This window comes from Bubalus bubalis, chromosome 5 (genome assembly GCF_019923935.1).
Source record: "Bubalus bubalis isolate 160015118507 breed Murrah chromosome 5, NDDB_SH_1, whole genome shotgun sequence".
In the NCBI taxonomy this organism is placed as follows: domain Eukaryota; kingdom Metazoa; phylum Chordata; class Mammalia; order Artiodactyla; family Bovidae; genus Bubalus; species Bubalus bubalis.
Window position 1 is genome coordinate 10595353 of NC_059161.1, and position 27940 is coordinate 10623292.

General features: G+C 41.0%; 1 protein-coding gene across 5 annotated transcripts in view; it reads left to right on the plus strand.

Annotated features, from left to right (window-relative positions):
• RPS6KC1 (ribosomal protein S6 kinase C1) overlaps positions 1-27418 on the plus strand; it is a 228572-nt gene extending 201154 nt beyond the window's left edge. For 4 of the 5 annotated variants that reach the window (XM_006054056.4, XM_006054058.4, XM_025285452.3 and 1 more), the window contains one exon: positions 2679-3626. In XM_006054056.4, the coding sequence (XP_006054118.4) occupies positions 2679-2789 (111 nt within the window). In that variant the 3' untranslated portion in view covers positions 2790-3626. Of the gene's footprint in view, positions 1-2678; positions 3627-26795 lie in introns of those variants that run through there. The other variant, XM_025285451.3, reaches the window with a different exon arrangement.
• Positions 27419-27940: the final 522 nt, after the last annotated feature.

Consider the following 27940-nt stretch of genomic DNA (forward strand, 5'->3'; position numbering starts at 1 on the left):
GAAGTGACTTAGCAGCAGCAGCAGTCTTTTCAACAAATGGTGTTGGGAAAATAAAATATTCACATGCTAAAACCAAAATGAACTAAGACTCTTAATTCATATCATATGCAAAAATTAACTCAAAAGTAGCTTATAGATCTATATGTGGAGTTGAAACTATAAAATCATAGGGAAAAAATAGGAGAAAATCTTCATGACCTTGGGTTAGGAAAAGAATTATTATATGTAACACCAAAATATGATCCATAAAAGAAAAAAATGATAAAGTGGGCTTCATCAAAATTAAAAACATTTGTACTTCAAAAGATAACAGTGAAAAATTGAAAAGACAAGCCACATACTGGGAGAAAATACATTCACATCAAGTAACTGATATGTTTTCAGAATGTGTAAAGAAACCCTTTAACTCAGTAAGCAGACAGCTCAGTATAAAAATGGGCAAAGATTCACCAAGAGGCTATATAAATGGCTAATAAGTATATGAAAAGATGCTCAGCATTATTAGTCATTAGGGAATATAAATTAAAACCAAAATAAGATATAATTAATACCCACTAGAGGGACTATAGTAAAGAAGATAGTATCAAGTGTTGATGCGGATATAGAGAAACTGAAACTCTCATACATTGCTGGCAGGAATGTAAAATGGTACATACTTTAGAAAAGTTTGGTAGTTTCTTAAAAAGCTTAACATAAACTTAACACACAACCGACTGTTCCCACTCTTAAGAATGTCCTTAAAAGAAATGAAAAGACATGTCTGCAGGAAGTCACATATGTAAATGTTAAAAGCAATACAATTAATTGTAGCCACAACCTGGGAAGTCCATGTGTCCATTAACTGGTGGACAGATTCACAAAATACGTTATATCCAAACAGTAGTAGTACTGTTAGTTGCTCAGTCGTGTTCAACTCTTTGCAACCCCATGGACTGTAGCCCACCAGGCTGTTCTGTCCATGGGATTCTCCAGGCAAGAATACTGGAGTGGCTTGCCATTCCCTTACTCCAGGGGACCTTCCTGACCCGGGGATCAAACCTGGGTCTCCTGCATTGCAGGCAGATTCTTTACCGTTTGAGCTACAGGGAACCCCAAGTAGTTATATTCAAATAGTGGAATGCTATGCAGAAACCAAAAGGAACAGACTGTTGACACCTTCTACAACACCTTCTACAACACAGATGGACCTTAGAAACATTATGCTTAGTGAAAGAAGGCAGCTGTTTTATGATTTCATTTATATGAAATATCCAGAAGGGGCAAGTTTATAGAGATAGAAAGCAAATCAGTGGTTGCCTGGGGGTGGGGATGGAAATGTAGATTGACTGCAAACAACATGAAGAAACTTTTTAGGGAGCTCTTCAAATTTGCTAAGAGTCATTAGGTTGTACGCTTGCAATAGATAAATTTTGTGCTATATAAATTATCTCTCAGTAAAGTTGTTAAAACAAAAATTTGAGGATACATGAATGTCTTAAGTAACACATTCTTTCAGTATGACCAGCGTCATCTGTCACTGTGTATGACTGCTTTTATTTTCCCACACAAATCATGTTGCAAATAACATTATTAACTTATTTAGCCTTATTGCTATTAGTGAAGAAGTTGAAACACATTTCACTCATTGGATCAAATTGTTCCATGTGAGTCGGCTGTTTCAAAGAAAGCAGTTTTAGAATATGAATTTGCTTATTCAGACCTTGGGCTTCCCAGGTGGCACTAGTGATAAAGACTCACCTACCAAGGCAGGAGACATAACAGACGCAGATTCCATCCCTGGGCTGGGGAGATCCCCTGGAAGAGGGCATTCTTGCCTGGGAAATTCCATGGACAGAGAAGCCTGATGGGCCCCAGCCCATAGGGTCACAAAGAGCTGGACATGACTGAAGTGGCTAGCACACACATTCAGACCTTAGGTAAAGTTTAGTCCCGGGGCATATATAATTCACTAGAGGTTGAAAGACTTAGTGTGCCTCTCAGACTTTCTGACCATGAAAGGAGTAGCTGGATCTCTCAGAATTTGGTGCAATATCTAATTAATGTCATGATCATACTTTTGGAGTAGGAAATTGATAGGTGGAACTATCCTATGGATATACAGTATAGATATACTAGATATATACTAGATATACTATAGCTATATAGTATATCAGAGAAGGCAATGGCACCCCACTCCAGTACTCTTGCCTGAAAAATCCCATGGACAGAGGGGCCTGGTAGGCTGCAGTCCATGGGGTCGCTAAGAGTCTGGCACGACTGAGCGACTTCACTTTCACTTTTCACTTTCATGCATTGGAGAAGGAAATGGCAACCCACTCCAGTGTTCTTGCCTGGAGAATCCCAGGGACGGGGAGCCTGGTGGGCTGCTGTCTATGGGGTCACACAGAGTTGGATACGACTGAAGCGACTTAGCAGCAGCAGCATATAGTATATAGTAACAAAGTGAGTTACTCAAGGTGGTATCATTTGAAAAGCCATAAACTCAGATATATTCCCCAGCACCCGTAGCTAGAGTGGTGTTACAGACGCAGTCCTCTTTCAAGGAAATATAAGTTGGCTGTCATCAAGTCCGTTTGTTACTGAGGTTGAATTTAGAAGTAGTTTCTTTCATTATGTTTTTATTTTCCTTTGATTCTTTAGTTAGATTCCCACTACTCACTTAAATCCTTCCTTTTTAGCTCTTACAGTTCAACCCTGTGGAGCGGCTTGGTGCTGGAGTTGCTGGTGTTGAAGATATAAAATCTCATCCGTTTTTTACCCCTGTGGATTGGGCAGAACTGATGAGATGAACAGAACGCAGGGTTCTCTGCACACATTCTGGCCTTCTCTGCGACAGGCATCTCTAGCAGGGAGGCAGCTCAGCCTCACACTCACTCACGGGACACCAAGCATTGGGATGAAGAGCTTTAGAGGAAGTGGAGAGAAAAGGCCCGAGAGAGAACAATTCCTTTACAGTTACTGTCTGGACAAGATACTGGCTACCTTTGCAAGGGGCTGTTAACGTACAAACCAAGGTGTGATCTTTATTTTATCTGCATTTAGTGGTGCAGGTGAGTTGTAAACCCAACTAAAAGAGGAATGACCTTCAAGAATTTCCTCTGAGATGAAGCTCCGAGTGTAGAAGGAAGTGTTACTTGAAAGGATGACCTTGACATGGCAGCTGACTGTGCTTTTCGCTAACCAAGATACATATACTAAAAGTGCTTCACAAGTCATGTCATCTATGAAGCTTAAAAAATGAGAAAAAAAAGAAGATACACATCATGTCTGATAGGAAACCTCAACCACAATGCTATATAATTAATGTATATCAAATGTGGTCCCATAGTCATTCTTTCTGAAGTCCACTTAAAAAAACACTTCCTGTTGTCAACTCTGTACTTTCTTGATTGGTATTGCTAGCAGTAGGGTTCATATGAGCTCTCTCTCTCTCTCTCTCTCTCTCTCTCTCTTTATCTTTATCTTTCCACTTTGTACACCCTTTGCCTATTGTCATACTCTGTTCTTCCTACCGCTACTAATACATAGGCAGCAAAAAAGGAAAGGGAGTATTTATTTCCCCAAATTGTATCAACTTAATAAGAATTAAAGAATCATGATGTAAAATAAATGAGCTAAAGATTGAAGTCTCTCTTTTAATTGCTTACAATTTTTTTTCTATTCAAAGACCTCTCTTCCTTTTATTTTGAAACGTAAGCAGTTTCTGCTTCTTACTGTGTTTGACTTTGTTTTAGTTTTTTGGCTGAGTATCCTAAGAACCAAAGGATCTGATCTCAGTGGGATTGAACGGCAATCCTATTTTATTATGTATTGACAGGATTTTGAGATTTGACCTCCTCATCCACTTGACATTGTGTCGAAAGAACATGAGTATTTATACATTTGTGTTTGTTATTTCTTTCTGTTGCTGAGATCGCTCCTGTAGTCATACTGTGTTTACAACAGAATACAAACTTTTTAAGTTAATGCATGTTTTTTTTAAACTTTATCCAAAGATGAAAGAATAAATCACCATTTCCAAATGGTGCCACAAACATAATGAAAATTTTCTGTATGTTTTAATTCTTTGTATTTTCAAGATCTGTGACAGAGCCTATCCCCACCCCAAGAGCCTCTGTGCAGCTTCCAGCTGCCATTGGCCAGGCCCGCCCATCACATTAAATGGAAGCAGAAAAAGCTTCAATGGAACGAAGGAAATGTGCAAGCATTTTCCTCGTTCTGTTATCCTACTCCCCCACTTTCCTTTTTGGTCCCCTATAACCTGAACCCCAGCTGAAGGGCTGCAACAACACCAGGATGGGGAGCAGGTCACCAGGATCATAGCTCAGTTGAGATGACATCACTCCCTGGAACTGGATTTCAACTCGCCATCCCCCAGGTCTCAAAACAGGAACTCATGCAGGTGAGACACAAGAATGACTTCCTGTGTAGGACTAGTGGGAAATCTGTAAGTAGTTAGAGTTGGTCATTCCAGAGCTTCCTTCCAGAAGTGCCCTATGACATAAAGTAGGACTTCACAGCTAAGGTGACCCTCCCAGCCCTACCACATGACTTTAATCCCTGGGTTCAAAGGACAGTGTTAACAGATGGAATTGTGTTGACATAAATCCGTTGCTTCAGTTTCTCTCTTTCTGTGTTTGGAACTTGTACTTAATGTAAATACATCATTCATAATCATGGTGGACATGAATTATAGAGTAATAAACACGCAGGGTAAATGGCTTTGAGGTGGTGGACCCAAGTCTGTTTTTACTTGATGATATGTATTAGAAAAATCAAAATCAGAGAACTTACCACTTATATTTCTCATTTTATTTTTTAAATTTTTCTCTCAATTAGTTTTTTATTGTATCAAAATTTACATAATAAAATTTACCATTTTAACTACTTTTAAGTATACAATTCAATGCCATTAAGTATATTCACATTTTTTCCCAGCCATTACCACTGCGTTTCAGAATTTTTAAATCTCTAAAACTGAAACTCTTTACCCATTAAACAAGAACTTTCCATTCCTCCTCCCTCCACCCCCTAGTAACCACTGTTTACTTTCTGTATGAATCTTATTTTCTAAGTCTCTCACAGAAGTGGAATCATATAATATCTGTTCTTTTTTGTCTGACTTATTTTGCTTGATATAGTGTTTTCAAGGTTCATCCATGCTGTATCACATACCAGAGTTCCATTCCTTTTTAAGGCTGAATAATACTCCATTATATGTATATACCACATTTTGTTATCCATCATCAGTGGATCTCTGTTATCCATATCAGTGGACATTTGGATATTTCTACCTTCTGGCTGTTGTAAGCAGTGTCTTTAAGAACATTGATGTACAGATATCTGTTTGAGTCCTTACTCTCATTTGATTTTATATTTTTGTATGAAATTACCAATGCCATTGACTGTTACTTTACTACATTCTTTAAAAAGAGCTTTTCCAGCAGGTTGCCAATAATTTGGCATAATGCCACCTATCTTCAGACATGCTATGAATATCTACCATTTCTGTTTCACAGAAGGGGTAAGTTAAGGTCCCTAAGAGTAACAAAGAATGCTGCGATTTTAACAGTTTGTTTTAACAATGGTATGAGTTAAGACTTTTGGGAGACATGTATGTCTTCAATTTACTTGTTATAATTACTGACCTCTTGTTAACATGTTTAAACCTGTATTTTAAGCCTTTCTAAACAGCTATAATTCCTATTGTGTTTTGACCCTCAGGCTTTTCCTACCCTGTCTTATTTCAGAATCATTGTGAACCAAGATTAAGTTTAGCTTTCGTATACTGTGTGTAATGAAAAAGATAAAATCTATAAATAATATTCATGCTATGACCAGTAACACTATATTAGGACCCTGCACATAATGTATGCCTTAGTTGAATTCCACTTGCCCATAATTTATGACTCTAAATAGAAAAATAACCTAATTGTAGCACTGAGAATTTCTTCGCCTCACAGGGAGCCTTTTCTAGCATCTTTATTGGACTCACTTAGGGATTACTTCCCAGGTGGCAGTAGTGGAAAAGAACCCGCCTACCAAAGGGGAAGATGTAGGAGACTTGGTTTCAATCCCTGGGTCAGGAAGATCCCCTGGAGGAGGGTATGGCAACCCACTCCAGTATTCTTGCTTGGAGAAGCCCATAGACAGAGGAGCTTGGTGGGCTACCGTCCACAGGGTCGTAAAGAGTCAGACATTAACTGAAGCAACTTAGCACACACAGGGATTACTTTATAGCAGAGGCCAAGGCATAAAGGGATCATCTTTTTTCTTAGAGTTGTGGATTTAACCTCTGGTATATCTAAATACTCTGGATAATGAAACCTGGTATTTCAAGTTCTTTTTCTAAGGATTGTGAAATATAGAAAGTCTTAGGGTGGTATCTGGTCTCACCTGTGACTAGCCTTTTAGCTTTAATAACAATATTCTAGATCTGTTCCCTTACCTATGGAATGAAAAGGCAGTTGAGTTCTAAGCGTCACAAGTATGTGGTGGACTTTTTCAGAATAAACCAACATTGTAAAAATGCAAAGTTAATGAAAATCTTTTAAATTGGTACTTAACTGTTTTCTTGTAATGCTTTTTTAGTAATCCCAGATACTTGGGTTACTGCCATGTATTCGCTCAGTAGCACAATGCTTGGTGGTTATGTGGCTATAAAAATTAAAAATAGATTGAAATATTACAGGGCTGTTTCTCTGTCAGCTCTACGCTGGAAAAGGAGAGTTGAAGGTCTAGATAGAAGTGCATGGAGGTGAAAGGAGCAGGACACACCTACATTTGCTTACTTCTCAGACCTCTCTCCACAACTCCGGTGGTTTTCCTACCCCTGTTGCCCTCATCTATCATGTTTCACATGCTTATTTGACTCACTTCTTGGGCAGGCACAATCAGAGTACAAAATTGATACCTTCTGTTCCTATTTAATGCAGAAGAACATTAACCTCTACCAGTCCAGGTAATTTGGACTTTTGAGTCTACTCAGCTCATTTTAAGGATTTCATATTAAGTCCATGTTGAAGGGTTACTAAATGGCAAAAGCTATGAAGTCAGTCATTTCTCAGTAAGATTGTAAACACAGCAGGGAGACGGGAAGCAAAGTACTACAGGTTTTTATGATTCAGCAGCACTTACACTCAGTAAATAGGAAACCAGAGGACAGGCTTCCTTTTTTAGGAAGATTTATAATAGTGGTGATATGTAGTCAGATGGCAGAGCCCTGCCTTTTTTGTCCCTGCCATGTGACTTCTTCCCTCGATCCAGGGGTCTGGCACAGGGAGAAATAGCGACAGAGAAAACGTGAGGAGGTGCAGGAGAGAAAGTGACTTGAGTGTTACTCTATGAGAGTGAGAGCAGGGCTGGTGAGGTGTGTGGGCCCAGGTTTCTGGAACAATGAGTGTACTTTTTTGAGCTGAAGTACTATTCTTTGTTCTTCCCCCAGCGAGAGTTAAGCAGAAACAGAAACTGTTCCTCTTCTTCCAGGAAAAGAGATGCTAAACTACCTTTTGGAAAGAATTAAGTGACTCACTTACCCAGAGTTGGTTCTAGCTCTGCTTTCTTGCAGAGGACAGCTGGTATGTCTGCAGTAAAGGAAGAGGCCAGAAGTGTCTCCAAAGAGCTGCTTTGACTTCTTCAGGCAAGAAAACCTCTCAATGAATAAGAAAGAATGGCCAGCAAACCAACTTCTGGTCACACTTAGAGATGTTGGTGTCCTGCTTTTGTAAATCTCAAAAAACTGTTCATATCAAAAAGGTAACTCTTCTGGGCATGTTGATCAAATTCCTCCTAAAGCTAAACCACAAGGTATGAGTTTGACCAGCCCCACCTAAAGAGGCAAATGTCAAAGGGGATTTGACACATGTAAAAAGACTTTAACCTGTTTCATTATTCGAACCAAAATAACAATTGGAATGTGATGTTGCCCTTATCTCATGGGAGACAGACATAAAATAGTAACATCGAATAGACAGACTTAATAGTGACATCAGATCAGATCAGATCAGTTCAATCGCTCAGTCGTGTCCGACTCTTTGCGACCCCATGAATCATAGCACGCCAGGCCTCCCCGTCCATCACCAACTCCTGGAGTTCACTGAGACCCACGTCCATCGAGTCAGTGATGCCATCCAGCCATCTCATCCTCTGTCGTCCCCTTCTCCTGCCCTCAATCCCTCCCAGCATCACAGTCTTTTCCAATGAGTCAACTCTTCGCATCAGGTGGCCAAAGTACTGGAGTTTCAGCTTTAGCATCATTCCTTCCAAAGAACACCCAGGACTGACCTCCTTCAGAATGGACTGATTGGATCTCCTTGCAGTCCAAGGGACTCTCAAGAGTCTTCTCCAACACCACAGTTCAAAAGCATCAAGTCTTTGGCTTCTTCACAGTCCAACTCTCACATCCATACATGACCACAGGAAAAACCATAGCCTTGACTAGCCAGACCTTTTTTGGCAAAGTAATGTCTGCTTTTGAATATGCTATCTAGGTTGGTCATAACTTTCCTTCCAAGGAGTAAGCATATTTTAATTTCATGGCTACAGTCACCATCTGCAGTGATTTTGGAGCCCCAAAAAATAAAGTCTGACACTTGTTTCCACTGTTTCCCCATCTATTTGCCATGAAGTGGTGGGACCGGATGCCATGATCTTTGTTTTCTGAATGTTGAGCTTTAAGCCAACTTTTTCACTCTCCACTTTCACTTTCATCAAGAGGCTTTTGAGTTCCTCTTCACTTTCTGCCATAAGGGTGGTGTCATCTGCATATCTGAGGTTATTGATATTTCTCCTGGCAATCTTGATTCCAGCTTGTGCTTCTTCCAGCCCAGCGTTTCTCATGATGTACTCTGCATAGAAGTTAAATAAACAGGGTAACAATATACAGCCTTGACATACTTCTTTTCCTATTTGGAACCAGTCTGTTGTTCCATGTCCAGTTCTAACTGTTGCTTCCTGACCTGCATACAGATTTCTCAAGAGGCAGATCAGGTGGTCTGGTATTCCCATCTCTTTCAGGATTTTCCACAGTTTATTGTGATCCACACAGTCAAAGGCTTTGGCATAGTCAATAAAGCAGAAATAGATGTTTTTCTGGAACTCTCTTGCTTTTTCCATGATCCAGCGGCATAGAAAGTAAAAAAAAAAAGACGTGAAGTGTTGGCAAAACAAAAATCTGTACAACTTTATAGTCTTGGTTGTTCTGGAAGGAAAATGTATTAGATATTTGAAGGATCTGTCTTCAGCAAAACATTCTAAAAGCCTAAGAAAACTAAAACTGAACACGTCCCCTCCCTGTGCTCGCCTTTTCTCATTCTTCTCCGTCTTCCTCCCTTCATCTTTTCTTCATCTGCCCACCATGCCTCCTGTGGGCTTCTCTGGTCATTGAACAAAAGACACAGTACTTGTCTTCAAGGACCTTATGAAACTCGGGGAAGAAAGCATAAATAATAAGTAGGGCAGGACGTGTTAGTGTTAGAAGGTACAAATAGAGTATGGTGAGCCTACAAAGGCGAGATCAGAGCAACGGCAGGAAGGCTGCCTATATTGGAATGGAACCTTTACCTTTGAATAGTATTTTTAAACATAAGGACTTCTCTTTTTCAAGATTTTGTTTGGGAAGAAGGAAAATCTCCAGGGGAGCAAAAAACAGTTGTGTACAAAGGCCTGGAGCTAGGTAAAGGTGAAACTGTGCCTATTCTATTGGGGCTGGTGTGTAGATGTATGCTTTTGAAAGGTAGGTTGGGGCCAGGTTAAATGCCACCTAGAGACATTTGGACTTCCTTCTCTAAATGGTAGGGGGCTTCAGAGAGATGACATTATTGCAGCCTGCTCTTAAAAAGGTAACTTCAGGGTTTGAATGGAGGATAAATTGGAGAGAGGGTGATAAGACGTTAAGAGATCAGTTAGGAGTTAACTGCAGACATCCAGGCAAGAGATAAAGTCCTGAGTTCAGGCAGTAGAATAGAGGGGTACATGACTGTCCACTTATCTGTGTCTCTCAGGTGCAGAGTTTCCCTAGCAAATAATTGCTTTTCTTTTTTTTTCAAAGACAGTTTATCCTAGGAGATATGGATTTGTAGTTTCAACATTCAGAAAACTAAGATCATGGCATCTGGTCCCATCACTTCATGGGAAATAGATGGGGAAACACTGGAAACAGTGATTGACTTTATTTTGGGGGCCTCAAAAATCACTGCAGATGGTGATTGCAGTCATGAAATTAAAAGACGCTTACTCCTTGGAAGGAAGTTATGACCAACCTAGATAGCATATTCAAAAGCGGAGACATTACTTTGCCAACAAAGGTCCGTCTAGTCAAGGCTGTGGTTTTTCCAGTAGTCATGTATGGATGTGAGAGTTGGACTGTGAAGAAAGCTGAGCGCCGAAGAATTGATGCTTTTGAACTGTGGTGTTGGAGAAGACTCTTTGGAGTCCCTTGGACTGCAAGGAGATCCAACCAGTCCATTCTGAAGGAGATCAGTCCTGGGTGTTCTTTGGAAGGACTGATGCTAAAGCTGAAACTCCAGTCCTTTGGCCACCTCATGCAAAGAGTTGACTCATTGGAAAAGACTCTGATGCTGGGAGGGATTGGGGGTAGGAGGAGAAGGGGACGACAGAGGATGAGATGGCTGGATGACATCACCAACTCGATGGATGTGAGTTTGAGTGAACTCCGGGAGTTGGTGATGGACAGGGAGGCCTGGCGTGCTGCGATTCATGGGGTCGCAAAGAGTTGGACACGACTGAGCGACTGAACTGAACTGAACTGAAAATCACCCCTAAGCAATCACCAGAGAAACAAACCAGGAATTTCTATACTTCCGCCTATTGGTTGTCAATGCTGTTCACTGTTCTGAGCTTAAAACCCCCGGGACCTCCTCTCAGTTTCACTCATCATTTTGGGACACTTCGTCTCACCTTCTAAAGAGTTGGTCTGCTTTCTATGTGGATAGCGCTCCACTCCTGTTCTTAGAAGGCGGTGTGTCCTGCCAGGGGATTGTTTGCTCCTCAGACATAGCTTAGCTTCAGTTCAGTTCAGTTCAGTCGCTCAGTCGTGTCCGACTCTTTGCGACCCCATGAATCACAGCACGCCAGGCCTCCCTGTCCATCACCATCTCCCGGAGTTCACTCAGAATCACGTCCATCGAGTCAGTGATGCCATCCAGCCATCTCATCCTCTGTCGTCCCCTTCTCCTCCTGCCCCCAATCCCTCCCAGCATCAGGGTCTTTTCTAATGAGTCAACTCTTCGCATGAGGTGGCCAAAGTACTGGAGTTTCAGCTTTAGCATCAGTCCTTCCAAAGAAATCCCAGGGCTGGTCTCCTTCAGAATGGACTGGTTGGATCTCCTTGCAGTCCAAGGGACTCTCAAGAGTCTTAGGGGTCCTCAAAAAGGGATCCCAATCTGAGTCAAGGGAACAGTGAGATTTTTACTCTTTTTGAGAGTTTAAATTTGAAATTACTCCCAAATAAGAAAGTTTTAGGGAAATGGGGGGGGGGGAAGAGGTCCCCAGCCCATCAATGTTAGCATCACCTGGGAACTTGTTAGAAATGCAGTCTCGAACCCTATCACAAGTCTCAGCAATCGATTTTATTTAACAAACCCTTCAAGATGATTCTCATGCACAGTGAAGTTTGAGAACCACTGGCTTAGTTCCTTGTCAGCTTATCACCTATGCTTTGCATCAACACCAACATCCTTCCGTGTGGTGTGTGTTTTTTAGTTTGAAGACATTTCCCAGCACTTAGCTTATTTCCCAGGAGGCTGGCCCAAGGAGTTTTTGCATCAGTGGGAACAGGTGACAGCAGAAGATAGATAAGGAAGACAAAAGGGGGAAGGGAAAAGTCAAGGGGAAGAGCCAACTGGATGAAGAAGACATCAGAGGCGGGGGCAGAAGGAGGCGTACATGGTGGGTTGTGATCTGGTCCCTCATAGAGACTCATCCCCTTCTGTCGCAGTTCTCTGGATTCACATAACTCATCCGCTTAACAGAATAAACATTATCATTGCAATTCTTTTGATTACTTGGTGTATGTTGTTGGACTATTTGCTTATTCTTGAGCAGAGCCACAGTGGAAATTTAGTATTTAGACCCTGTGTTGTTCAAAATCTCAGTGTAAAGAATCTAAACCAAGATTGAGGAAGACACCAGAAAGTTCCAGGCAAATTTGGGAGGCTTGCAGAGCTGCTGCTCAGTGTTCTCCAGAACTGAGGGACTCAGCTGAGCACATTCTCTCTGTAGACTTGGTTTTGCCTTTTGAAAAGGGGCACCAAGCTTCACAGGAGTAAAGAGAAATACATTAGCTGTTCCCTGAAGGCTCTGTGTGTGTGTGTTTGTGTGTGTGTGTGTGTGTGTGTGTAGGTGGAGGGGGCGTGAAGGGGATGGGGGTGACCCACTATTTTCCTGGTTTTCACTTGAAGGCTCCTTTTGTTTATAAGGTATCAAGGTTAGTAAAGTATATATAATAAAGTATATCTTGACCAAATATATATTGACCATGTGTATGCATCTGCCAGATGTTTAGATAATTTCGTGTTTCCAGGCAGTGGGATTTCAGTGTTGGCAGTTGCTTCATGTGTCTCTACACTCTTGCTATGGCCGGACTCAGTCTCAGTAGTAATGTGCTAGCCTTTTTCAAAAGCGACACTGTTGCTTAAGCCACCATTGATAGAACATGCTTTGAAGAATTTTTTTCACTGGTAGATAGAAAAGCGTTAGTCACTCAGTCACACCCGACTCTTTGCAACCCCACGGACTGTAGCCCACCAGGCTCCTCTGTCCACAGGCTTCTCCAGGCAAGAACACTGGAGTGGGTTGCCATTTCCTACTTCAGGGGATCTTCTGATCCAGGGATCGAACCTAAATTGCAGGGAGATTCTTTACCATCTGAGCAACTAGGGAAGCCCTGACAGACAGGTTCCCCATCTGGGGCTGTCTCCCCAGTCTTCTGACAGTAGAAGCTGGGCTCTTTCCACCACGTTGACTCTGATTCTCTTGCTCCTCCCACTTGCATTTCAAGCCTAAGGCCCTGAACACCTCTTGACGGACGTGATGGGGGAAAAAGGGGTGCTAGGTACAATTGGGGATTTTTAAGAAAGAAGAACCGCTGCCTCCTTTTTCTTCTCACCTCTCGCTTCGGACCCTAACCTTTCCTCATGCAGCCCAGCCCTCCTGGGCCATGCCTCCACCTCATAGGATTCCGGCAGGATCCGAAGCTTCACTTGGGCTGGTGTCACCGTAGCATCAAAAGTCAGTTGAAGGCAAAGGGCTTCTTTTTGCCTGCACCCCGTTCCTCTGCTCAAACCGGCACCCCCTCCACCCCGATCACACCTTTCTGGATCGAAAGGATCCCCTGAAGACAGCCGGTCTGAATCTCGCTCTGGCCATTTCTTTGGCCTTGCCGGCGCGGGTCGGTCTTGGCACCCAGAAAGCGGAAAGCGATAGCTGTCCTGGTGTTGCTCCCAGTCCCCCAGCTGCAGATCGAAGCCCCATCCGGTTGCTGGTCTCCACTGTGGGCTCTCTCAGCGCCCGGAGCCCGGAGAACGTGGCTGCCTGCTGCAGCTGTCTCCTTTCGAATCAGCCACCCCCACTCCCCAGGTGCCAAAGCAGCTCGCTGGGTTTAGAATGCTCCCCATCTCTACCTCTCCCGCCCATGGCAGCGCTGGTAGCAGCTTTCCAAGGAGTCTTTTGTTGTGGAGGCTCTAAATCCATGGTAGGGAAATTACCAAGAGACTCTTCCACAGCCTGCCCGCCCTCCCCGCGCTCCATCTCTTTCTTTCCTTCCTTTGTCTCCTTCCGTAGCTGGGGTCAGAATCCCTAGCCAGACTGAGTACGTGGTTGCGATTCCAGGACCCAGATGCCAATATGTGGCAGCATCTGGCTTGTTGGCAAGCGTCACGGGCAGTTGTGCTGGCTGCTCCGAGGCCTGTCATGTGGCTGAGCTTGCTAATGGGGCCCCGTCACAAAACGGAGTTTCTTTGAGAATATGGTGTCGACCAAGGAGCCCACCAGAAAACAATGAGCTGCGCGGCGAGGGCATGAATTATTGGGCAGGGTGGCTGCAGAGGAGAGCTTTGATGCCGATCCTAGACCTGTTTTGCAAAAATCCCTGTTTCATGTTGTTGGAGTCTGCTCCTCCCGTAACCTTACCTTCTTGCGCTGTTAGTGTTTCGGGTGCCTTAAGGCATGGAGCTCCTTGAAAGGGAAACACAAATCACTAAAAATGTTGAGATAAAATCCTGCTCCTCAGAGGCGCCTGTTTGGCACGGTGAGTGCATGATAACAGCTTGCTTTAGAAAGGTGACATTTCTGCTGAAGGCTGAATAATAAAGCATGCATTTTAAAAACTCAGCTCTTCCCTGTCTTCTGACGCTTGGCTTTTGGAGTGAAGGCCATTTCTTCCATGTGAAGGGTCCTTCTGGAGGTTACCCTCTCGAGTCCCAAACATGGGCTGATTAACTTTAGTTATCGCTGATGCGGCCAAGGAACTCTTTAAATTAATAATCCCATAATAGGGCTGTTAGTACTGTTTTTCAAGATGCAAGCACTGAGTACTCAGAATGTGTCAAGCACTCTGTGAGGCCCTGAAGGGCAGAGACAAGGATGAAGAACAGCACAGTCGCTGCCCCCCACCCCCCAGGATGCAGGCCGTGGATGACCAGATCATATATGCTTCTGTTATTTCATTTCTTCCCCCACAACCTACACACCTGAACAGGGTGGTGAGATGTGCTGTGTTTTACAAAGGCAGGAACTGAAGTCCCTAAGAGTTGCCTTCCCCCATTTGGCGTGGCAAGCTAATAAGAGCTGTGATTGAAAACCAGGTAGCTATACTTCTGCTTCACTAAGCAAGTGTGTGTTGCATTCTTAGGTTATAAACACCTAAGGGCAGGGACAGGTCTAGGATCGGCATCAAAAACTAAAAAAACTAATAAAGTCTTTAACTTTTTGCAATTGTGCCCCCAATTAGCAGCAGCCTCAACTCATTCATGACCCTGTCTTCATACAACTCAGCTACACACACACACACACATTCTAATACAAGCTGAAGCCAAGTTCTTCCTGTGACAGGCTGAAGGAAGGAATCAAGAGGAAGTACAAAGCAAAAATCAGCTGGAATTAAAAGATGGTGATAATCCTGGCAAGTTGGTGGTGGTGATGGCAGTGGCATACAGCTCTCATAATCCCATGTAAAAACGTAACGCTGCAATTAGATTAGCGAGGTCAAAAATTCACGGGTGACCTTTACAATAAAACGAGGTAACAAGGTACCTGGTACCCCAGAATGCAAGCAGCTGGGGACAAAATACCAAGAACCACAAGACTCGTGTGATAAGCAAACTCGTGTGGGAAACAAAAGGAAGCAAAAGTCTAAGCTTCTGACGGGACCAGAGAACAGGAGGTTCCTAGCTAGCCAGCTGGTACTCACTGGACCAAGTTGAGAACAGCAGCTGAAGGAGAAGGTGTTTCGCCTGCTTAAACACCCGGTAAGTGCAGAGAGCTTGCAAGACAAGAGATTAAAGGGGTAGGTTCCTGGAACTTTCAAAATTGACCTGCCGGAGCCGCCTTCTAGTCCAGGACCCTACAATGAGGAGAAATTGCTGGGAATGGAATCAAAACTGAGCAGTGTAGGGACAAAAGAAAGGTCCAGTTTAAAGGAAAGGAAGAGTAGCGAGGAAATTGCAGAAAGCAAGATGACATACTTTAAAAAGAAAATAAAAAAACCTTAACAAAAACAACAGAAGGAGCTCTGTGAAGTTAGAGCCTTTGAAAGTTTAACCTGCTTCATTCTCATAGTTTAGGAAAACTAATTTCACATAAAAATACACAACAGAAAATAATCAAGTCCCATACAAAGTTATTATAAGAAAAAAGAGAATTCAGGCTAGTATAAAGTCCTTAGAGACAATGAGAGCATTCCGGAAAGACATTCTCACAAAACAGATGAAAATTTACAATTTCAAAATAAATGGAAAGACATTAAGAAAATTATATGACATGAAAGAATGACAGAAATCGTTAAGTAGAAAACTCAGAAATGAGGTGACAACTCAGGAAAGACTTAGAGGTAAAAAAAAAAAACAAAACTATTTTAGAAATGAAGACTAAAGTAAGAGGACCAAAAGAGTGCATAAACATGATAGATAATAAGAGAAATATAAAACGAAAATGAAAAACTAATTAAAAAAATTAAAGCATTTTAGTGCACTTTCAGGTTCATAGCAAAATTGAGGGGAAGTAACAAATTCCCTAATGCCCTTTGCCCTCACATACATAGCCTCCACCACTGTGAACACCCCCCACTAGACTGGCTGATACATTTGTTACAACTGATGAGGCTGGTTTGGCACATCATGTCCTTTGCTTGGTAGCTCAGAGGTTAAAGCATCTGCCTCCAATGCGGGAGTCCTAGGTTCGATTCCTGGGTTGGGAAGATCCTCTGGAGAAGGAAATTGCAACCCACTCCAGTGTTCTTGCCTGGAGAATCCCATGGACGGTGCAACCTGGTAGGCTACAGTCCACGGGGTTGCAAAGAGTCGGACACAACTGAACGACTTCACTTTCACTTTCTTTTCACTTACCACTCAAAGTCCAAATTAACATTATGGTTCACGCTTGGTGCTGCACTTTCTATGGGTTTTGACAAATGTATAATGATGTGTATTCATCATTATGGCATAAACAGTATTTTCACCGCCCCCCAAATACTCTGTCAACTGCCTATTTATCCCTCCTTACTTCCTCCGACTCCTGACATCTGATAACCACTGAAGATTTTACTGTCTCCATAGTTTTGCTTTTTCTAGAATGTCATAGATGGAATCATACGTGATGCCAACCTTCAGATTGGCTTCTTTTACTTAGTAATATGCTTTTAAGTTTCTTCCGTGTCTTCATGATTTGATAGCTAATTTATTTTTAATCCTTGGAGAAGGAAATGATAACCCACTCCAGTATTCTTGCCTGGAGAATGCCATGGACAGAGGAGCCTGGCGGGCTACAGTCCATACAGTCCATGGGGTTGCAGAGTCGGACATGACTGAGTGACTAACACTTTACACTTCTTTTTAATGCTAAATAATTTTCCATTATCTGAATGTACTATAATTTATTTATACATTCATCTGATGAAGGACATCTTGATTGCTTCTAAGATGGTTGGGCCATCATGAATAAAGTTGCTATCAATATCCATATGTAGATTTTTGTGTGGACATAAGTTTCAACTTATCTAAATAAATACTAATGAGAATGATTGCTGGATTGTATGGTAAAAGTATGTTTCATTTGGTTAAAAAACTGTCAGATGGTCTCCCAAAGTGGCTGTACCATTTTGTGCTGCCACCAGCAATGAATGAAAGTTTCTGTTGCTTTATATCCTCGACATCATTTGATATTGTCAGTGTTGCAGATTTTGGCCATTCTAATACGTGTGTGGCAGTATCTTATTGTTTTAATTTGCATGTCCCCAATGACACATGATGTGGGGCATCTTTCCACATGCTTATTTGCCATCTGTATATTTTCTCTAGTGAGGTGCCTGTTAAGGTTTTTGGCCCATTTTTAAACTTGGGTTTCTCATTTTCTTATTGTTGAGTTTAAGAGTTCTTTGAATATTTTGAAGAACAGTCCTTTATCAGATATGTCCTTTGCAAATATTTTCTCCTAATCTGTGACTTGTCTTCTTATTCTCTTGACATTGTCTTTTGCAGAGCAGAAATTTGAAATTTTAACAAAGTCTTAGGCTTATAATTCTTTCTTTCATAGACCATGCTTTTGGTCTGGTATCAAAAAGTCACTGCCGTACCTAAATTCATCTAGGTTTTTATTCTGTGTTATAGTCAAGAATTTTGTGGTTTTTTGTTTTATCTTTAGGCCTGTCATTCCATTTTGAGTTAATTTTTGTGAAGGATGTAAGGTCTATGTTTAGATTTGTTTTTTTGCATGTTCAGTTGTTCCAGCACCATTTGTTGAAAATATTTCTTTGTATTGCTTTGTCTGTGGTTCTACTTCTGGGGTCTCTACTTTGTTCAATAATCTATTTGTCCATTCTTTAACCAATACCACACTTTCATTCCACCCCCCTCCCCCGCCCTCTGCAACACTTTCTTGATTACTATAGCTTTATAGTGAATCTTTGAATTGATTACTATAGCTTTATAGTGAATCTTTGAATTGGGTAGTGTCAGTATCTAACTTTGTCCTTCAATATTTGGCTATTTTGAGTCTTTTGCCTTTCCATGTAAACTTGAGAATCAGTTTGTTGATATCCACAAAATAACTTACTGAGTGAGATTCTGATTGGAATTGCACTGAACCTATAGATCAAAGTGGAAAGAACTGACATCTTGACAATATTTAGTCTTCCTATCCATGAACTATCATAAACTATCCATTTATTTAGTTCTTTGATTTTGTTCAAAAGAATGTCATAGTTTTCCTTCTACAAAGATCTTGTCTTTTTATTTTTGTTCAATGTATACTAAAGTATCTCATTTTTGGAGGGTGCTAATGTAAATGGTATTGTGCTTTTTAATTTAAAATTTCAGATTTTCACTGCTGGTATATAGGAAATTGTATCCTGCCACCTTGCTATAATTGCTTATTAGTTCCAGGAAATTTTTTTTTGAGGGGGTCAATTCTTTCAGATTTTCTGCATAGACAATCATGTCATCTGTGAACAAATACAGTTTTATTTCTCCTTTTCCAATCTACATACCTATTCTTTCCTTTTCTTATATTATTGCATAAGTTTAGAACTTACAGAAGGACTTTGAAAAGGAACAGTGAGAAGCGACATTCTTGTCTTTTCCCTGATCTTATTGTGAAAGCTTTGAGTTTCTCACTGTTAAGTGTGTTAGCTGTAGATATTTTTTTAATAACGAATACTTTATTTGCTTTCATCTCTTTTTTTTTGTACTTTTAAAAAATGGAAGTATAATTGATTTATGATGTTGTGTTAGTTTCAGGTATATACCACAGTGATTCAGTTACATATATATGATATATAATATATATATATTCTTGTTCATATCCTTTTCCCTTATAGATTATGAAAAAATACTAAGTATAGTTCCCTGGCTATACAGTCGGTCTGTGTTGGCTATCTATTTCATATACTGTAGAGTGTATATATTAATCCCAATCTCCTAGTTTACCCCTTGCTATAGACTTTTTTGTAAATGTGCTTTTTCAAGCTGAGGCAGCTTCTTTCTATTCTTGCTTCTCTGAGAGTCTGTATGAATGTGGGGTAGATTTTGTCAAATGGCTCTTATTTTTTTTTTTAAAGATACACTTTTATTCATTTATCTTTAAGATTTTTGAAACGATTCATTTATTTATTTTTGACTACACTGGGTCTTCGCTGCTGTACGCTGGCTTTCCCTAGTTGCGGCGAGCAGGGCTCCTCTCTAGTTGCAATGCGTGGGCCTCTTATTTTGGTGGCTTCTCTTGTCAGGGCTTAGTTGCTCCATGGCACGTGGCATCCTCCCAGATCAGGGATCGAACCCGTGTGTCCTGCATTGGCAGGCAGATTCTTTACCACTGAGCCATCAGGGAAGCCCCTCAAATGTTTTTTCTTTATCTACTGATGCGATCATGTGATTTTTCTTTTTCAGCCTGTTGATATGATAGATCCATTTATTGATTTCTTTTAAAACTCTTTATTTATTTTTATTTTTGGCTGTGCTGGGTCTTTGTTGCTGTGCATGGACTTTCTCTAGCTGCCGAGAGTGGGGGCTACTCTGGATGCAGTGCAGGGCTTCTTACTGCGGTGACTTCTCTTCCTGCGGAGTGTGGGCTCTAGGCATTTGGGCTTCAGTATTTGTGGCTCCCAGGCTCTGGAGTGTGGGCTCAGTAGTTGTGGCACATGGGCTTAGTTGCTCCTCAACATGTGGGATCTTCCTGGATCAGGGATTGATCCTGTGTCCCCTGAATTGACAGGTGGATTCTTAACCACTGGACACCAGGGAAGTCCCTGTTAATTGATTTTTGAATATTATTTATTCCCTCAATTTTTGTTTGAGGGTCTTTTTTAATCTTTCACTTTTGAATGTTAGTGTCTCAGGATGCAAATTTCTAGTCTGATTTTTTTTCCTCTCAACATGTTAAATATTTCACTCTACTCTCTTCTTGTTTGCATGGTTTCTAAGGAGAAGTCAGATGTGAGTTGTATCTTTGTTCCTCTAGAGGTAACTTCCTGGGTCTGTGGTTTCATGTCTGACATTAATTTGGGAGAAATTCTGATATTAGTATTTCAAATATTTCTTCTGTTCATTTCCTTCTTCTCCTTCTGGTATTAACATTACATGTGTGTTTGCTGGGAGAAATATCAATAACCTCAGATATGCAGATGACACCACCCTTATGGCAGAAAGTGAAGAGGAACTCAAAAGCCTCTTGATGAAAGTGAAAGTGGAGAGTGAAAAAGTTGGCTTAAAGCTCAACATTCAGAAAATGAAGATCATGACATCCGGTCCCACCACTTCATGGCAAATAGATGGGGAAACAGTGGAAACAGTGTCAGACTTTATTTTTCTGGGCTCCAAAATCACTACAGATGGTGACTGCAACCATGAAATTAAAAGACACTTACTCCTTGGAAGGAAAGTTATGACCAACCTAGATAGCATATTCAAAAGCAGAGACATTACTTTGCCAACAAAGGTCCGTCTAGTCAAGGCTATGGTTTTTCCAGTGGTTATGTATGGATGTGAGAGTTGGACTGTGAAGAAGGCTGAGCGCTGAAGACTTGATGCTTTTGAACTGTGGTGTTGGAGAAGACTCTTGAGAGTCCCTTGGACTGCAAGGAGATCCAACCAGTCCATTCTGAAGGAGATCAGCCCTGGGATTTCTTTAGAAGGAATGATGCTAAAGCTGAAACTCCAGTACTTTGGCCACCTGATGCGAAGAGTTGACTCATTGGAAAAGACTGTGATGCTGGGAGGGATTGGGGGCAGGAGGAGAAGGGGACGACAGAGGATGAGATGGCTGGATGGCATCACTGACTCGATGGATGTGAGTCTGAGTGAACTCCGGAAGTTGGTGATGGACAGGGAGGCCTGGCGTGTTGCGATTCATGGGGTTGCAGAGTCGGACATGACTGAGTGACTGATCTGATCTGATCTGATCTGATACCTTTTGTAATTACTCCAAAGTCCTTGGATATTCTATTTTTTTCCCCCAGTCTTTGTTCCTTTTGCTTTTCTGTTTTCAAGGATTCTCTTGCTATATCCTTTAGCTCAGAGATTCATTTTTCAGCTGTGTCTAGTCTACTAAGAAGCCCATCAAAGATATTCTTCATTTCTTTTAGCGTTTTTGTTTTTATCTGTAGCATTTCTTTTTGCTTCTTTCTTAGGATTTACATGTGCTTGCTTACACTGCCTATCTGTTCTTGCATGTTGTCTTACCCATTAGAATCCTTACTATATTAATCATGCTTGTTTTAAATTTGCAATATGATAATGCCAACATTTCTGTTCTGTTGCTTGCTCTGTGACTTCAGATGGTGGTTTTTTTTTTTTTTTTTTTTTTGCCTTTTGGCATGCCTTGTAATTTTTCTTATTAGCCAGGCATGATGCCTGCTGTAAATAGGCCTTTAGTAATGTCGTTGTGAGGTATGGAAAGAAAGGAAGCACTCTATAGTCTTGTGATTAAGGCTCATTCTTTTAGTGAAACTGTGCCTCTGGATTGTGAATTTCGTGGAGTTTCTTAGTTTTTTTCAACCTCCTTAGGTAGGACAGGGTGGTTAGACTGGAGCTAGTATTTCTATTCTCCCACATGGAAGACTAGAGGAGACTGAACTTGATTATTTTCCTTCCCCAGCTCAGTTAGGCTCTGATAATATCCCAGCAGATTATGCTGGGGTTAACTAGTTTCCCCCAAGGAAATGTCTTGTTAAGAAGAACAGAATGCCCTGACATATTACAAAATGGTTCCTTTCTTGCTCCCTTGCTGGGAACATGAAAACACAAGGGACTTTTTCTCTGGTATGTACTGTGGAAACCTGGTTGAGTTTCTGGAGGTAAATCTCATGGTATTGTGGGGACCCCGATAACTGAGTCCCCTGGAGACTTTAAATCTCAAGCTTGTCCACACTGAGCCTCTATCACTTTGTCAATTACGATTCAGATTTTCTTACCGTAACCTTGATTCCCAGCTGTGAGTCTTCCATATGTGAATTTCCGCTCTGTAAGCTGTGACTCCCTTCATTCACTTATCTGTCTCTCCGGTCTTAGGGACACCAGTTTCCCTGTGTCCTTGCCCCTCTCTTACAAATCTAAGAGTTGTTTGTTTCTCACTCTGTATAGAATTTTACATGCTGTTAGGCTAGAGTTCAGTTCAGTTCAGTTCAGTCACTCAGTCATGTCCGACTCTTTGCGACGCCATGAATCGCAGCACACCAGGCCTCCCTGTCCATCACCAACTCCCGGAGTTCACTCAGACTCACATCCATCGAGTCAGTGATGCCATCCAGCTATCTCATCCTCTGTCATCCCCTTCTCCTCCTGCCCCCAATCCCTCCCAGCATCAGGGTCTTTTCTAATGAGTCAACTCTTTGCATGAGGTGGCCAAAGTACTGGAGTTTCAGCTTTAGCATCATTCCTTCCAAAGAAATCCCAGGGCTGATCTCCTTCAGAATGGACTGGTTGGATCTCCTTGCAGTCCAAGGGACTCTCAAGAGTCTTCTCCAACACCACAGTTCAAAAGCATCAAGTCTTCAGCGCTCAGCCTTCTTCACAGTCCAACTCTCACATCCATACATGATCACTGGAAGAACCATAGCCTTGACTAGATGGACCTTTGTTGGCAAAGTAATGTCTCTGCTTTTGAATATGCTATCTAGGTTGGTCATAACTTTCCTTCCAAGGAGTAAGCATCTTTTAATTTCATGGTTGCAGTCACCATCTGCAGTGATTTTGAAGCCCCCAAAAATAAAGTCTGACACTGTTTCCACTGTTTCCCCAACTATTTCCCATGAAGTCATGGGACCAGATGCCATGATCTTCGTTTTCTGAATGTTGAGTTTTAAGTCAACTTTTTCACTCTCCTCTTTCACTTTCATCAAGAGGCTTTTTAGTTCCTTTTCACTTTCTGCCATAAGGGTGGTATCATCTGCATATCTGAGGTTATTGATACTTCTGGCAATCTTGATTCCAGCTTACGTTTCTTCCAGCCCAGCATTTCTCATGATGTACTCTGCATATAAGTTAAATAAACAGGGTGACAATATACAGCCTTGACGTACTCCTGTTCCTATTTGGAACCAGTCTGTTGTTCCATGTCCAGTTCTAACTGTTGCTTCCTGACCTGCATACAGATTTCTCAAGAGGCAGGTCAGGTGGTCTGGCTAGAGTGGTGACTTCTAAAGTCCTTATTTGTGGAACTGGAAACTGAATGCCAGAAAAGTTTAAAAAATAAAAAATTTAAGAGAGAAAGAGATAAAAAGTGTTCAAGAAAATGTCCCAAATATTGAAGTGGGCAAAGGAAATAGAATATATGGTTGGTAGGAGATCACAAAGAAAATCAAAGCAAGGCAATTGAAGTGTAAAAGCTAATTCAAGAAAACTTCCTTGCAAGTTAAAAGAAAGTGAAGCTAAATACAGAAATAGCACACTGCATACCTGAGAATGGCAACAGTATGACTAACACCAAGAAAAGGAAAAAATCCTTGGAGCTTCTAGAAGAAAAAGTGCAGATGACTTACAAAGGAGACAAGTTTATCATTAATCGCTGCTCAACGACAGCGTTTTATTGAGGGGAGAAATGAATCAACGTAGAGTTGACCCTTGAACAAGGCGGATTTGAGCTCTGCGGGTCCACTTACGTGCGTATTGCTTTCAATACTGAATACTACGGTACTGCACCATCCGTGGTTCTTTGAATCTGCAGGTGTGAAACCGTGGATATGAAGGAACTGTGGATACGGAGCGCCAAATATAAGTTATACCTGAATTTTCTACTGTGTGGAGGGTCAAGTCCCCAACTTTGTGTTGTTCAACCTTTGTATTTAAAATAAGGGAAAAAAAATGTGCCAAGGATTTTACACCCAACAAAGCTAATTTTTAAGTATAAAGGGCACAATAGTGATCAACATGTGAGTATTCACAGAGTATTGTTTGCATGAGCTTTTCCTAAAAAATCTACCAGAGAATATATTGTAGATGACTGAGGTGATGAAAAAGACACCAATGTAAACCTAAACATTAAATAAACAGATGCTTGTAGAATTAGGACTAAGGGGGAAAGTGTATAGTGTATAATGATAATATTTTCTGACAGTGTAAATGTAACAGATCCATTTTTTACTGGGGAAATAAAGCATATACAAAAATTTAAACATATTTTTGATAATCATATTCATGGTAATATTACTGCTGTCATTCTGATATTGTTGCTGTGTAACATGGGATAAAACAGATCATTTTGAGATGTTCTAAGTCTATTGTGCTTTTTGCTTTTAAGAACCAGAATTCTCAGAATGGACGAGAGAAGATTCCAATGTTTAGAGAAATGGTTAGGTAAAAGCTCTGTAGTGTTGAATTTGAATAGGTGTCAATATGCATTTATGAGATTTTTTTCTTTGAATTGATAGTATTTCCTAGTTTATTCCACTGAAAAGTCCTAGAAAATATGTCTAATTTAGCAAAGAACATCTTTAGCACTCAGACTCTGGTTCTGAAATACCATTTTTCTATAAAATAAATTAGGGCTTCTTAGAGAAATAAGTCTGAGGTAGAAAGTTTGTGAAATGAAACTGGAACATCTTATATAACAAGGAAACTATAAAAGACTTCTCGGATCATGTCAAAAAGACACAGAGCCTCCCACTGGCCAAAGACGGAACAATTTGACCTTCAATATTGAGAAAAATGGAAGCCCATCATGTATGTTTAATCCATGATTTGATAATGATATTAAAAAGAATTATCTTCAGAGAATTATAGAGAACTAATTCATTATCTTGTAAACAAGGAAACAAAAGAAAAGCATCAAGCATTTACACTGATTTTTATATGAACTATATCTCTGGGTATCCAGATATTAAATGAGGGACAGAGTTTCTTACAGAGTCATTCTAGCTACAGAATGAAAAAGAAGCAATAGAATTAGATTATCACCATTTTGTAACCCTCAATGGATGGATACAAGAATTAAACATCAATGGCTGCTAAGATTATAAAAAGACAACCAGACATTTTGTGACTCTTACTAATGTTGCTAAACACCACCTGTAGTCTTCATGAAGGGGTCCAAAAGTGATCTGATACTTAACTGGATTGAGCTTGCCATTTGCTGGGAACACAGAAGTCATGGGCATGTGAACTTTTCCAGAAGTATGTAGTCAGCAGGGGCTTCCCAGTTGGTTCAGTGAGTAAAGAATCTGCCTGCAGTGCAGGAGATGTAGATTTGATTCCTTTGTCGGGAAGATCCCCTGAAAGAGGGCATGGCAACCCATTCCAGTATTCTTGTTTGACAAATTACATGGACAGAGGAGCCTGGCAGGCTAGAGTCCATGGGGTCACTAAGAGCTGGACATGACTGAAGCGACTGAACAGGCACATGCACGTAGTCAGCAACATCAAGACACCGGAACTATATGTCAAATGTTCTGAAGTCTTCAGCAGATAATATCTTTATAAGATATGAAAATGATGGAGATGGAGATATGAAAATGCTAGATGAAAAGAAACATTACTGAAGTTTTTAAGGGCACATCTAAACAGCACTATCTAGAGATGCATGTTTGGGTGATACAATGATTTTTTAAATGCAAAGAAGTTAAAATTGTAACAGGATAACTGTTCCTTTGGGGGAAGGGAGGGATTATGATTGGGTAGGGTGCATGGAGGGACTTCTTGGGGATATTACATATATATGTGTGTGTGTGTGCACTTAGTAGCTCAGTTGTGTCCAACTCTTTGTAATCCCATGGACTGTAGCCCACCAGGCTCCTCTGTCCATGTTTAAGATTCTCCGGGCAGGAGAATACTGAAGTGGGTAGCCTATCCCTTCTCCATGGATAATATGTATATATATGCATAATATATACACACAAATATAATATATAAATAAAAATAAAATTGCTATTTCTATTTCTATATTTTCCTATGAATGTATAAATAGAAATAGAGGGTACTGGCTCCCTTGTCCTGTTACTAGATCTAAGTTTCTCCAGAGCTTCCGCTAGTCTTTATCACATTAGAAAAAGTCAGCGCTTCCTTGGGCATTTACTGCTATTGGCCAGTAAATACAAAAATATATAATAATGACTATGAATGAAAAGTGCCTCTTTGATGGTGATTTTGTATGGTGCACAACCTGCACAACATTATGAAATGGCCTCGAATCTCTACATTGTTTCAGGTTCATCTCTGTTCAGTGTTGTTACAGAAAGGGATTTTTTTTTTTTTTTTTTTTTGGCAAACATCTTTTTGGTTTTTGAGGGATTTTACCTCAGTGCAATTTAGCAATCCAGTGAGATAGACAAAGTGCTATTCTAGCTAGTATTTCAGTGTTAGAAAGGTTTAAGAGAGCTGAATGGCTGCAGAGGCAGGAAATTCGATGGTATTGTACCCCTGCTCTGGTTAGCACAAAGGCAAGCTCTAGACCCCATCTTGGCCAGGTCCAGAACTTAATTCATCATAATTCATTAGGTTCAGGGGGATAGATCCACAGTAGCAAAGGTTCAAAAGATTGTGATATAAATTTGAATGTCAGTTGATTAATTTCCTATTATAATAGTAACTGCTAAATGAATGAAGGTACTCACGTTATCTCTATTTTCTCCCTACTAGGTAAGTACGTTTGAAGCCAGGAAGTTATGTGGTTTGCAAAGTGAAGTGGATGATCCTAATGGTTGGTGACATTCCCATCACATTCTGGTCCACCCCCGTCTACTCCAGGGAGATACCTGCCAGCTGGACCAAAACACTTGTGTCAACCGTGTCAACATCGTGCAGTATACACACTTAGAATTCTTGCTCTCTAGTTTATCTTTTCCTCGGCTCCACATAGAGGGAGAAAGGAAGCACCTTCACAGTCAGAACATCTGGGTCAACCCTAGTGACGGGTGACACGACAGCTGGAGCAGCCTGCTCACTTCACACTTAAAGAATTTCAGGTAAATGAATCTAACAGATTTGGAGCACCTTCCATGGACTAGACGCAGAGGGAAACCAGCAGCAGTTCCTGGTCTTAAGTAGCTTACAGCCTGGGTAGGACCAGATTTAGCATTCTTTGCCCACTTCTACTTGGCATATCTCTGTCTGTCTATCATCTGTCTATAGTATGTGTGTGTCAGAGAGAGATGGAAATCAGAGAAAGCATTAAAGTAAACTTTAGTTTGGCCTGTGTCTGAGCAATGCGAGACTCAGATTACTGGGTCTCTGTCTAAATAAAGTTTTATTGGATTTCTTTTCTTGGACTTCTTTTCTTGGACTGAACTATGCTTGAACCCAATCTATAAATTTTCTTAGATGGGATTCTGATTTATCGGGTCCCATTGGAGGCAGCCCAGTCAGGTAGAAACTTGCTGTCTGGTCATGTATTTAAAGAAATAGCAGGGGAGGAGCCAAGATGGCAGAGGAGTAGGACGGGGAGAACACTTTCTCCCCCACAAATTCATCAAAAGAGCATCTAAACGTCGAGTAAATTCCACAAAACAACTTCTGAATGCCGGCAGAGGACATCAGGCACCCAGAAAAGCAACCCAACTCTTCGAAAGGAGGTAGGAAAAAATATAAAAGACAAAAAAAGAGACAAAACAGGGAGGGACGGAGTTCCGTCCCGGGAAGGGAGTCTTAAAAAGAGAGAAGTTTCCAAACACCAGGAAACCTTCTCACTGCCGAATCTGTGCCGAGCTTTGGAAGCACAGAGGGCAACATAAAAGGGAGAAAAAAGAATAAATAAACAATTAAAAATCGCAGATTGTGAGCCCTAC